The 12,665-nt window shown below is 38.5% G+C and overlaps 2 protein-coding genes across 3 annotated transcripts in view; both read left to right on the forward strand.

Annotated features, from left to right (window-relative positions):
* Window positions 1-7,279, forward strand: part of sapcd2 (suppressor APC domain containing 2) — a 12,417-nt gene extending 5,138 nt beyond the window's left edge. Inside the window, exons 3-6 of one of the 2 annotated variants that reach the window (XM_088435417.1) lie at window positions 3,270-3,416; window positions 3,496-3,597; window positions 3,853-3,945; window positions 4,962-7,279. In XM_088435417.1, coding sequence (XP_088291543.1) covers window positions 3,270-3,416; window positions 3,496-3,597; window positions 3,853-3,945; window positions 4,962-5,090 — 471 coding nt within the window. In that variant the 3' untranslated portion in view covers window positions 5,091-7,279. Of the gene's footprint in view, window positions 1-3,269; window positions 3,417-3,495; window positions 3,598-3,825; window positions 3,946-4,961 lie in introns of both variants that reach the window. The other variant, XM_088435416.1, reaches the window with a different exon arrangement.
* Window positions 7,280-7,431: 152 nt separating this feature from the next.
* On the forward strand, window positions 7,432-12,201 carry hcar2 (hydroxycarboxylic acid receptor 2-). The gene is made up of 2 exons (XM_088435418.1): window positions 7,432-9,136; window positions 10,639-12,201. The coding sequence occupies exon 2, from the start codon at window positions 10,657-10,659 to the stop codon at window positions 11,551-11,553; it is 897 nt and encodes a 298-aa protein (XP_088291544.1). The 5' UTR covers window positions 7,432-9,136; window positions 10,639-10,656; the 3' UTR covers window positions 11,554-12,201.
* The last annotated feature ends 464 nt before the right edge of the window (window positions 12,202-12,665 follow it).

Here is a 12,665-nt window from a genome sequence, read left to right on the forward strand (position 1 = left end):
CTAGTGACACTCGTGGGGAGAACGGAACAGCAAGGGAAAAGTCCCATTGGCTCCCCCGTTCCCCTCCCACCCCTGGGCCTCCCCTTCCCACCCTCCCCTCCGGAGCTCACGCCTGCCTCCTCTCGCCTCTCTCCCCCCTCGCCTTCCACCATTTTCCCACCTTCCCTCGCACGCCCGATCTCCTCCTTACTCCTCGCCGGCGCCTCCTTCGCCTCTGCGTCCCATAAGGCCGAGCGACTCCCTTTCCTCCCCTTCCTCCCCTCCCCCCCCGCCCCTCTCCTCCTCCTCCTCCTCCCCCCTCCCGTGCGTCCCTCCCACCGAGGCAGACTTTGCTCCCCCGATGGTCGCCGGCCGGGTCGGGCCCCGGGGCCCGGCGGACGTGGAGGAAGCCGGCCCGGCCTGGACGGCGGTGTGGGCCGCCTACACCACCGTTTTCATCCCGCTCAGCAGCAGCTTGTACAGTGGCAAGGCCCTGCACTTTTTCCTGTGGGTGAGTAGGCGGAGCTTGGAGACTTTGGCGGCAGCTTCTTGCTTGTGTTTGGGGTAACGATGACAAGTTCAGTATTGTGGATTTAGCCCAGATTTGGACTTGTGCTTTGCTGTGCTAATAATACACGGTCTGAAAGGGTTTATCTTGAGCAATAACAAAGATTCTTAGATACTGTGCGTTTGGGCTGCACAATTTATCGAATTTTAATCGCGGTCGCGATATTGACATTTAAAAAGCACGCTACCTGCGTGTCATCCTGCCACCGAAGGCTTTGTTTCCCTCCTGATTCCTAATATATATATATATATATATATATATATATATATATATATATATATATATATATATATATATATATATATATATATATATATATATATTAGTGCTTGCTGTCAATTGAGACCCATTTTGGAAAATTCGATTGGCCAAAAATTGGAATGAATTTGGTTTAACTGAAAATGACATTTTGACTAGTAATTGATGAAAATGTGCGTAAAAGTAAATAATGCGCTTGGTTCTAAGTTTTTCATTTTTTTCATTGGTTTGCATTCAGCAAATAAGTTAACTGCGTTGCCCTGTGATCCAAGTTTTTGCCATGTCTTGGGTCAATTTGTTTGAATTATTATTAATTTATTTTGGTTTATTATTATACGTAAGTATCAAGTCTTGACGCCTCGTTTACAAAATAGACATGTTTGACCAACCGTGATGAATAATCGTGATTTCAATATTGACCAAAATAATCGTGAATACTATTTTGGCCATAATCAATTAGGCCATAATGATTTAGATGTTATTGAAACAAAGTCCCCCCTAATCAGCGCAAAATGTTTTTGGATGATTAAAAAAAAAAGGCAGAGCAGTGCTGTGCAATCCGTGTCTTGATTTTACAAACTTTAGAACTACTTTTGTGTTGGTATCTCCAGGCATATTCTATTCAGCAGCTCCAGAATATCGTCTGTGTAAAAACATCTGTTTTATTTTGGACTCATTTCCCGGAAAATGCCATCAATAATGACCATGTGTATCCATATAAAACCTAAGAAAAAAAAAACATTCTACATTCTTCAAATGAGTCACTTTGCCACAATTCACCAATGAGTTGCCTCATGTTCCAATTAATTTGCTCTAAATTTGAAAAGAAAAATGCACTTTTTCTGTCACTGACATGTTACTACACTGTATGGATTAATTAGTTTTAACCTGCCCGAATAATAACTTTCCTCTATCAGTGGTTCTGAAAGTGGTACTAGAATCTAGTACCACTAGTAGTACCCTCGTGGTACTAGTGGCAGGGGTGTAGCCAGGAATTTTTCTATGACATAAAATAATTCATTTTATTTAATCATATACATTTGAATGTCAATATGAAGTTTATATAAATAACAGTACACTTAAAAAAAAAATCCAGCAAATTTGAAAAATACCGTTAAATTACGGTAATGCATTTTCTGCATTTATGGTAAAAATTGACACAGTACATTTTGTAATTGTAAAATCAATTTTTTATCACCGTAAATGTTGAAAATGTGTTACTGTAATTTAATGGTATTTTTTAAATTTGCTGATTTATTTATTTTTTTATTAATACTGATTTTGCTCAGTACATTTTTTTTTACACATCAGCAGCATCAATACATTTTTTTAGACAAGACTGTACCCCATATAAAGGCTTTAAAAATAATTAACAGTTGTTGAAAGTTGATTTATATCGCTGTAGTGGGAAGAAGGGGCGAAAAGTTTTCTTTTTCTTGGGGTGGGGGTTGGCAAAATATAATTGAGAAGCACTGCCGTTTCTAGCAAATACGTTGCTGGTAGTTTACCATAAAAACTGATTTTTTTTTTACAGTATATATCAATAACAGACGGATATCATGGGGTCTGCAAATACTCCATGCATGTAAAAATGTCAGAAAAATCACAGCTTTAAAACAAACACTTTTTAATGTAGCACGTATTTTTTTTTTTTTAGTTCCACAATAGGAACATGTATTAACTTTTTTTTAGGCCTTCTAGGCGACTGTATTTTAACATTGGTCATTTTGGTGGTACTTTGAAATTGCCCTGGTACATGTTATGTTAAAAAATTGGGGATTACTACTCCATACCGTGCTAGATTGAGAAATTTGGTGTTTTGGACAAAATACATGCAGCATGTTTAAGATATTTTCCCTCTATAATCCTTTCACCGCCGTGGCATTCAGGGGATTGTTTCTCGCCTTTGACCCGCTGTTGTATAGCCACTCTTTCATCCTTTGTATCAAGCGGCCTGTGCTACTGTTGTGCTGTTAGTGCGCCAGCTGGAGCTTTCAACCTTCCGCCTCTCTGTTTTAGACAAATTCATTAACTTGAGCCCGCCCGCTCGCTCGTCTGTCTTATTTAGACGCCGGTCAGCCAATGAGGTCAACCTGTTCCGACGTAGTCGTTTAACCATGGGATGGAGGGATAGAATCGCGTAAGGGGTACTTAGCGTGTTGGGGGGGGGTGGCCGAATGCCAACCATGAGGCCAGGGCCGAGCAGCGCGGACAGCCAGGTCAGCACAACTCTCATAGACACAGAGGGGCGGCCGTAGTTGAGGCGCTGCCTATTTACTCCATTCTAAGGTTGTTGCGCCGTTGCCATGACGCCGGACCGACGGCTGCTCTCGACATTGTTCACCGTTCAGTCGGACCCGGCGTCTTTTGTCCGCGCCGTCTTCACAAAAGATCTCAAGTTGTGTGGACGGCATGGACTTTGTGCTCTTGGCAGCTTCTCAACAAGCACGTTTGTGTTTTCCAGTTGAAGCAAATGAAGGAGCTGGAGCAGGAGAAGGACTCGCTGCTGGCCGGCCTGGAGGTGGTGGAGCGTGCCAGAGACTGGTACCAGGGCCAGATTCATAATGTCACCGAGAGGCAGCGGCAGGTTGGGCAGAACTCACAATGCACGGTGAGTAATCATCTAGTACAGCGTCAATTACCCGGTCTATATCAAGTATAAACTTTTTTTTTTCCCGAATCTTTTTCAGGACCTTTTCACTGAAGCCAACCAGAGTCGCATCAACATTCTTATTCCCAAATTACAGGAAGTCAACCGGTGCCTCAATGACCTCATTTGCTGCACTGGAATGGTGATAAATCACTCATGATAAATCACTTCCTGTACAGTTCAGTTTTATTTCACTTTTTAATGTAATACATTTTGGAGTTGGTCTTTAAAACGTGGTTGTTTTTGTTCATTGCACAATAGGGAAATGTATTCCAGCCTTGTATTAATATTAAAACTGTTTTTTTTGCTCCATTATAGTTACATACATGTTTATGCATGTATATATTGTGTGTAATTTCCATTTTCTCAGTCATCCTTTCCTTCCACTGGGGGTCAGGCGGCAGCGCTGCCCACGAACTCGCAACCTCCGCTTCCTGCGCCACCGCAAGCCATCCTGAGACTAAAGGACCAGAATAGACTCCTAACACAGGTTGGCCATAGTTTGATCTCCTACTACTGTGTTGCTGGTGGTGTGTTAACCGTTTGACCACAATTTAATTACAATAAGAAAAAAATAAATCCAAGAAGAAACAACTGACATGGCTGTTTAACTTCTATTTTGCTGCATCTTTACAGTACAAACTGCAGTCAGCCTGCAGTCAATGCGACAACAGTGGCGGAATATGTTCAGTTGCGTGAATGAACTGGATTGGTTCTTCTCACTATTTGTCATTCATAGCTGACTTTACCGGAGATTTATTTGTTGCTGCTTGCTTTCTTCGTCCTGGATTTAGGTTTCTTGCTGATAAGAGCATTTTGGGAATGCAGAATAAATTTGCAATCTTTCTCTTTTTGGCTCTTGGCCGGGAAATGCAAGATAGAAGTTTTTTAAGTCTCTAAAGGTTTTTTGTTTTTTTAAAGAAATCAACCTCATCAATTCTTTGTTGTACTGGTAGTGTATGTGATATGAAATTTAGGCCAATTGTAAATGAAACCATCTTCTATAGTTGTAGAAGACATCATTTGCGTGTCACATAAAGCAGGATAATGCCATCTAGTGGAAATGAATACTAATTGCACTCCCTTCCCCTCCGTTAAACATGATGGTGTATTATAGCCTGGGGTTAAGCCCCTTAGCTGGCTTTGTTTTCGTGTTACACTTATATCACTGTGTTGTGGTGTAACTATAGAACCACATAAATGATGTTAACTTTAAGTGTAAGTACTAAAACAGAAAAAAACATAGGATGAGTGCAGGCAGACGTAAACCAGTAATGACCAATGAAGGACCAGGCAAAAAAAAGTTTAATGTCGTAGTGATGGCGGAAGGTTGGGCAAAAATACACCGACGGACAGATGGACCAACGATTACCAATTTGTCTGGCTTGAAAAAAAAAATGACAGACCGACGATGACGGAAAAGGGGCGGGGCTCTCAGGAATGTCGGACCAGCACAAAAATGTAATTTGCCCACCTCTGTTTAACTCCTTGTGTTCTCCTACGAAGGAGGTGACAGAAAAGAGCGAGCGCATCGCCCAGCTGGAGCAGGAGAAGTCGGCGCTGATAAAGCAGCTGTTCGAGGCGCGTTCCCGCAGCGTCCAGGACACCAGCACCATGGACTCCACCTTCATCTGACCGTTTAAGGCAGTAGGTCGGCTTTGTAAGGCTGATGCCGTTGTTTACCCCACTGACCCTTTGTGGCAGTCATGCACCTTTTTGCAACACTCACCCCTTTGACTGCAACTTGTAATGTCGCCACTCCACAAGCTCATCGTGCACTCCAAGGGCCACAAACGCGACACTCCCATCGCTCCACTCTTATATTCACTTTAGACTCCAAATTTACTTACCATATTTTCCACACTCTAAGGTGCACCGGATTATAAGGCGCACCCTCAATTAATTACATATTCCAAAAGTTTTTTTCCATATATAAGGCGCACCATATTATAAGGCGCACCTTCAATTAATGACATATTTTAAAGCTTTTTCAATCACAATATAGTAATACTCAAAGTTATTACAATAATAACTCAAATAATAAGTATAAACTCTCAATAGCATTAAAACTCAATGTCATATACGAGCAACCTTGTTCAACTGTAAACACACAAAAGAAACAGGTAAAGTTTACTTTTATTAGTTCGTTCCCCATCTACGAATCCCAATCTCAATATTGATCCATATATAAGGCGCACCTGATTATAAGGCGCATCATCAGCTTTTTTAAAAAATACAGGAAAATACAGTACTTTGATCCCAAAACACAGAAATATAGTTTCAAATTTAGCTTACCTTTACATAAATGGCTTCAAGAGGATTTAAAGCTTTAGTTAGCAACCTAGGCTAAGCTAGTCGCTGGCAAGATTAATCACATGGACATACAGTGGCGCCTTGAGATAAGAGTGACTTGTCTTCTTAGTTTTTTGTTGTACTTATAGCTACAAAGCAAATTATGTTGCCATGTGATTATCGCCTGCTCGCTTAACCCTCGTGCAGTATTTTGACCATTTTGGGTCATTTTCTTGCACATCATTCTCGCAGTATTTTAGCCAAGGGATGACACACTCTTGATAGTGTGATAACTGTTTTCTTTTTCATAATGCGTCAAAGTTCGTCGTAAAAATTTAGCCATGCAGCCTCTCTGTCGACAACAAAAAGGCGATTAGGCGGTGCTTGACAAAAGTGGGTGAAATTTCAGCTCCCTAAGTGTCATTTTTCAATGTTTTCCCTTTGATGTGAAATGCATCTGATGTAAAGATCAAAGGCGTGGACAAAGTGGGGTCGACCCCAACGTAAATGTAAAATGCTAACGATTAGCATTGATAGTTATAGAATGAATTTTTGAACACAAGTGATAGAACAACAAATCTAGACGTGAACGTTATGTATGACGAAAATTAGCGACAACAGGCCACAATGGTAAGAAATTGTATATCACGTATCCCCTCATCTGAGAATTAGTCACACACGGGACACATTAAACTCATATCTCAAGGCACAACAGAATTTTGGTCTGGTTTTTACTGTACTTACTGTAGTTTGATACAAAAAAAAACACCTGCAAAATGAAGCAGAATATTATGGGATGCAACCCATATTATTTCATGCAAATCATCACCTCCACCTTATGTTTACATTTTTTTAAAGTTTCCTCACTTCAAAGTTTACCGTTTTTCCCTTTCAGTATTCTTTCTTAGCAAACGCTACCTTGATTCTGGTTGGAGTGTTTTTTTTTTTTTTTGTATTTAAATGAAGGGTTTTTATATTCATATAGCATGTTCCTTGTTATTTCATGGAAATGATGTTGAGGTAGGAGGAGGTCAGCATTCATGCTTTGTCGAACCAAATTCAGAGGAGAGAAATTTGAACGTTTGCATGCAGGGGGAAATGGAAGTAGTACTCATTTTTTGGGGGGAAACACTTTTTTTTTTAAACGCAAAATTTGCCTGTTTACTTTTTTTTTTTTTTTTTTTTTACGTGACTGCATGGCCCGCAATATTGATCCTCTAAAGATGTGTAGCTAAACACGTAGCCCTCCATTCATTTTACACAGAAACTATGTAGCTATTTACTTTGTTTCTGTAAAACAATAATAATAATAAGCTGCAAATGTAGAACAGGAAATGTATGGTACTGTTGGGATGTCTGTATATAACCTACTTATGTGGTGTTGAATGTTTATTTTTTTAGTTTTTTATTTCTTTTTTTGCTGCTTAAAGTACTTCATGTGAGTGATATTTTTCCCCTTCTGCTTACTATCACGAGTACTTCAATTATGAATGAATTGTAAAATAATAAATACGAACAAACAGGGTAATAAAGCATCCTTGTGTTTTTTTTTTTATTGTTTACACTAAATTGGTTTGAGACAAAGTCACTTGAGGTAAAAAAAAAACATTTTCTTTTCTGAGGGTGGTAAAATGCAGATAGATGATTTGCTGCTCATCTCTTAGCTCATCAGTACAGCACTAATATAGCTAATTGCTGTTCTTCACGGATGATAAATAATATGAGTGTTTTTATTGTGTATTTGTATTGATTTGCTGCATATTTTATTGCACAATTAGAGATCTTTTAGTAGGACTATCTACCAGGAGGAAGACCTTCAATCATTTCAGAAGACAGACACCAAAGGTAAAGAATATTTGCTCGTATTTCCACCGGAGATGCTCGCAGAAGAAGAGCAAGGCTTATTTTCCTTATATATATTTCTTTATAATTAAAAGACAACTTTTTTTTCAAGTATTTGGCTAAAGGAGGGTCTAAAAATGGCTGGTTGTAAATGAATTAAGTACTGAAGTAATAATTACTTAATTTACTTAAGTACTAAGGTAATATATTACTCTTGTTTCTTAAATACTAATCAATTATTTTAGGTAATAAAGGAGAAAAGTAATTGCTCACTTCAGTATGTACTATTATGTATATGATTATACTATTATGTACTTAAGTAGTAAGTTAGAACTTAAGTAGTAATTGAAACCCGTGGGACTTTTGTACTGAAAGTATTTCATTAATTTAGGCATTTAGGTTTTTAAGTACAATGTATGACAATTAATTTAGCAATTAAATACCTAAAGTAATACATTATTTGAGTACTTAATGACCACGTTGTAGTTAAAATTTGTGTCGGAGGGCCATTATTACTGAGAAATCAAAACAATTTTAAGTAAGATTGTCCCATATTTACACATTTTAAAATCAGAGGCCACTAAAACTGTTAAAAAGGGAGATTAATGAAAAAAAAAGTACTAGTTCAAGACAACTTGAACATTTTTAGCCAGAAACAGGAAGTCATAATTAGAATTTCCCTGGCCACATCAAATGATGTGGCGGCCCAGATTTGGTCCCCGGGCCTTGAGTTTGACACCAGGATCTAGTACTAAATTAATGATTGATTATTTTGGCAGTCAATTCTAATCGATCAAAAATGAATTCGGTACTAAAATAATCACTAAATTAATTGATGAGTACTTCATTATCTAATGTAATTGATTAGTGACTTATTTACCTGAAATAATTGATTGTTTTATGCATTAATTTAGTACTAGACATTTTATACTCTCCTTTAGCTAAACACTAAAAAAAAAAAAACATCGAAGTAAATACCTAGGGTTGAATATGTGGACGTAAAAATATGTCTTTGGGATTGAATGAGTTGATGAAAACCAAAACGGACCAGGTAAGAACGTTCCATGATGATAAAAGAAAGAAATGATCAGCGTGGCGTAACATTGAGCGAAGTGTTACAGCAAATTGACTCATGAGCGATTTTGTGCACGGTTGCATCAGTTGTTTACTGCCGTCAATTTTCCGTCAGGCCCCGCATTGCTTGGTTGCATCATTGCCAATCGGTGTCGAATGGATGACGGCTTGCCGCAACATGTCCGCCACGCCGACTCACTGCATCACTTCCAATCTCTTCTTTTTGTTAGTCGCTCTTTGCAACCAAACTCACTTTTACACCTTCATCCAAGTTTTATTGTTTCGCACCGCTGTGTTTTGTTGATTTGTTTACTTGCAAGGGTGCGCGCCAGACGGGAGACGCGCCGGCTCGTTTCCGACGCTCTGATTGGACGACGGGATGGGAACGGGATCCCTCAAGTGTTGGTGCGTCTTCTGAGGAGGACTTTGATGATCATTTGTTGAGGTTCAAGCTCGGGATACAGGAGCTGCAGGTGAGTGGCTTTTGCTTGCGTGATTGATGGAATGTTAGGAAGCATATTAACAATATGTAATGTGTTTCAAAGAGAAGCTTTTGACCTGTAGTGCATAGATTTAATATTTTATGCATGAAAGGATCTTGACTCATTCACTCCCAAAGACGGATTTTTACGTTTTATTTATTTATTTTTTTTAATAGAGACTAGATATTCAATACCAGGAATCTATTCATACTATATATATATATATATATATATATATATATATATATATATATATATATATATATATACGTATATATATATATATATATACGTATATATACGTATATATATACGTATATATACGTATATATATATACTATATATATATATACGTATATATATATATATATATATATACGTATATATACGTATATATATATATATATATATATATATATATATATATATATATATATATATATATATATATACTGTATTTACATATATATTTGCTTGAGGAAGGTTTACAATAGGCTGGTACTTATTAATACCAACATTATCTAGCAGTATGTTGTAGTATTTCCTAAAACTTAAACCTCCACTGATCACAATTAGGAAAACTTTGTAGTGGTTTTCAACTTTTTTAACAGTATATATCCCCTGCAAATTATTATTTTTCAGCCAAGAACAAAAAAAATATATATATATATTGATGAAAAAAAGAAACGTGTGGTGCCATTCATGTCTAATTTATTAAACATGAATGTTTAAACATGATTAAACATGAATGTTTAATAAGTTTATTAAATTTATTAAATCTTGGAGCTACCGCTGTAGTAGTATCTCTTTTTGTGTATTTTATTCAGGAGCTGCACTAATGACAATGTACGTCTGTATGAAATTTAGCAAAAACATTCATTATAAATCAATTTAGCAGTAAGTTGCTTCATGTTGCAATTCATTTGCTCTCAATTTAAAAAGGAAAGTGCCCTGTTCCTCTCACACCATAAAAAACCCCCCACTAAATTGTACTTGTATATCATATTATTATATATTTTATATATATATATATATAAGCGCTCTTGAGTGTGTCAATGACAAATATCATAAACAAAGATATCATAAAATGCATATGTTCAGTGTGCATGTATAATAATTTTATAGTGGATGTGTCATCCACCTGTGGTTTACTCACTGTTATAGTACACTGAGGATGAAGGCTTTCAAACAATTAATAAAGTGCCGCACGTCTACTATAACATGCCAGGTGAGTGCTTTTATATACATAGTGCATTAGGGAAAAACAGCAATGACAGTTTAGTAGGTCACCATAATAAGTCAATAAATACATAAAACAACCACCATTACGACTAATGTTAGTAATGATAGCATACAATGTATTAATAATGATTCAATGAAAAAATAATAGTTGAAATTCTCGTCTTTTATAATAGTAATAATAAATAATATAATAAAATAAATGAAACATAATATAATTGTGTTAACAATGTTTTTTTTTCATGATGGACCAGCCCCGCTCCCCGGCCGCCATGAGTTTCCTGTTCCTCAACTCCTCGGCGCTTTTCATCTCTCAGCGGCCCACCAACGGCACGGCGTGGGAGCACGGCGTTGGAACGGTGTACGGGCGCTGCCGCGACATGCCTGCCGTGCTCATCTGGTACTTGGGCCTGCAGTTCCTCAACATGTTCCTGGGCATCCCTGCCAACATCATGGTCCTTTGGCTCATCCACAAAAACAAAGGCGACTCGTCCACGTCGGACATCTTCATCCTGCACCTCGCCGTCCTGGACGTGCTCTTTTGCCTCATCCCGCCGCTGGAGCTGGCCAACATCGTCTTCCTCACCACCGACAGCACCTGGTACGTCCTGCGCTTCTTTTACGGCATGAAAGACTCCTCGCCGCTCTTCCTCTCCTGCATCTGCCTGGACCGCTACGTGGCCGTGATGCACCCCATCGCCTTCACCGAGCTCAAGGACCGGCGACACAGGGCGGGCCTGGCGGCGCTGGTGTGGCTGGTCACGCTGGCCTACGCCGCCGCCAAGTGCGCCGATCGCATCGACAACTTCGAGAAGGTCTTCACCGCCATGATCCTGGCCGCCTTCGCTTTTATGCTCTTCTGCAACGTCGCCATCTTGTGGGTGCTGCGCCAATCCGGGCCCGGGCGAGACGAGATGCACCCGGTCAAAAAGCGGGCCTCCAAGATGGTGCTCATCATCCTGGCTATCATCGTCTTCAACTACTTCCCGCCGGTGGCGCTTTTCCCCTTCCAGCATTACTTCTCGCCCGACGTCTTCCGCTGTTACGTCCATTACGTCGCCTTCGGTCTGATGGATTTCAGCAGCAGCATCCAGCCCATGCTCTACCTGTCCAAGGAGAAGCTGGTGTGTCCCGGCTGCTGCCAGTCCAACGCCACGCAACTCCAGTAGCATTCCCTCGACATCCCATACAAATGCCTTGGTCTTTAATCATATTACTATCATCAGATTTATTTCATAATTATCAAAGATTGTCCTTCCAGAACGTGCTTCTCAGTCAGTAAAAATTGACTATTGTTGTCTTCTATCTAGAACTTTTGTGTTTGATGTCATTAGATAAGTGCTTCTCATTATTTTACAACCCCCACTTGCCAACTCATTGTGGTGATTTTTTTTTCAATCAGTAGATGCTATAATCAGCTAGGTGACAATAACCTGACCACTTTTTTTTAAGGATTTAATATTTCGAAGGGTGCCTCTTGCGAGGTTTGACAGAAATTTTATAACTCTCCAAATACATTGACAATTAGCGCCACTACACCATCTGGTGCCGTGTATGTGGAATTACACTTCACATGGTTAACGCAAACCTGTTTCAAAGTGTCAAGTGTTTCCACGAGCAATGCATAGTCCCATTATTTTCCACCCCATTATTTTAGGACTGCATTAATTGATGAATGTTTGCATTGTGAATGTATAGATTGTATATATTTAGATGTATTCAATTCAAAAATGTAAAAAAAGTGCAATATGTGTCTGTTGTCCCCATATATTATACCCTTTTTTATTTAAACAAAACGTGTGCAATTATACCAATAAAAAAAGGATGTTGTTTATTCTGATTTATTATCATTATTTCTTTTTTTGCGACTGAACATTTTTTCCATTTACCCTGCAGGTCTGAACTAAAAAACTAATTATGTAGAAGGTAAAATCCTATAGTTCAGATTGGTTTGTAAATGTATATTCTTACGTTTTATTAACATTTATATTTAAATGGACAGACATTCAAAATCAGGTACTTATATGTACATATTTTTCAATTTCTTGGCACTTTTACAATTTACTAAGGTAATTATTTACTTTATGTGCTAAATACTAAAGTAATGTGATTGATTACGTAAAACGAAAACAATAAATCACTAACTTATGATATGCCATTTTGAATTTACGAGTTTAATTTGTTTAATAAAATGCAAAATTCCTGTCTCGTCCCAGGAAATACACGTTAAAATACAACATCTTTCACATCAAACATTGTCCTGCAATATACATGCATACAA

This window comes from Hippichthys cyanospilos, chromosome 15 (assembly GCF_059441005.1).
Source record: "Hippichthys cyanospilos isolate Australia breed blue-spotted pipefish chromosome 15, RoL_Hcya_1.0, whole genome shotgun sequence".
Taxonomy (NCBI): domain Eukaryota; kingdom Metazoa; phylum Chordata; class Actinopteri; order Syngnathiformes; family Syngnathidae; genus Hippichthys; species Hippichthys cyanospilos.

Coding starts and splice junctions, on each gene's coding strand:
- hcar2 (XM_088435418.1), top strand. CDS start 10,657: ATGAGTTTCCTGTTCCTCAACTCCTCGGCGCTTTTCATCTCTCAGCGG.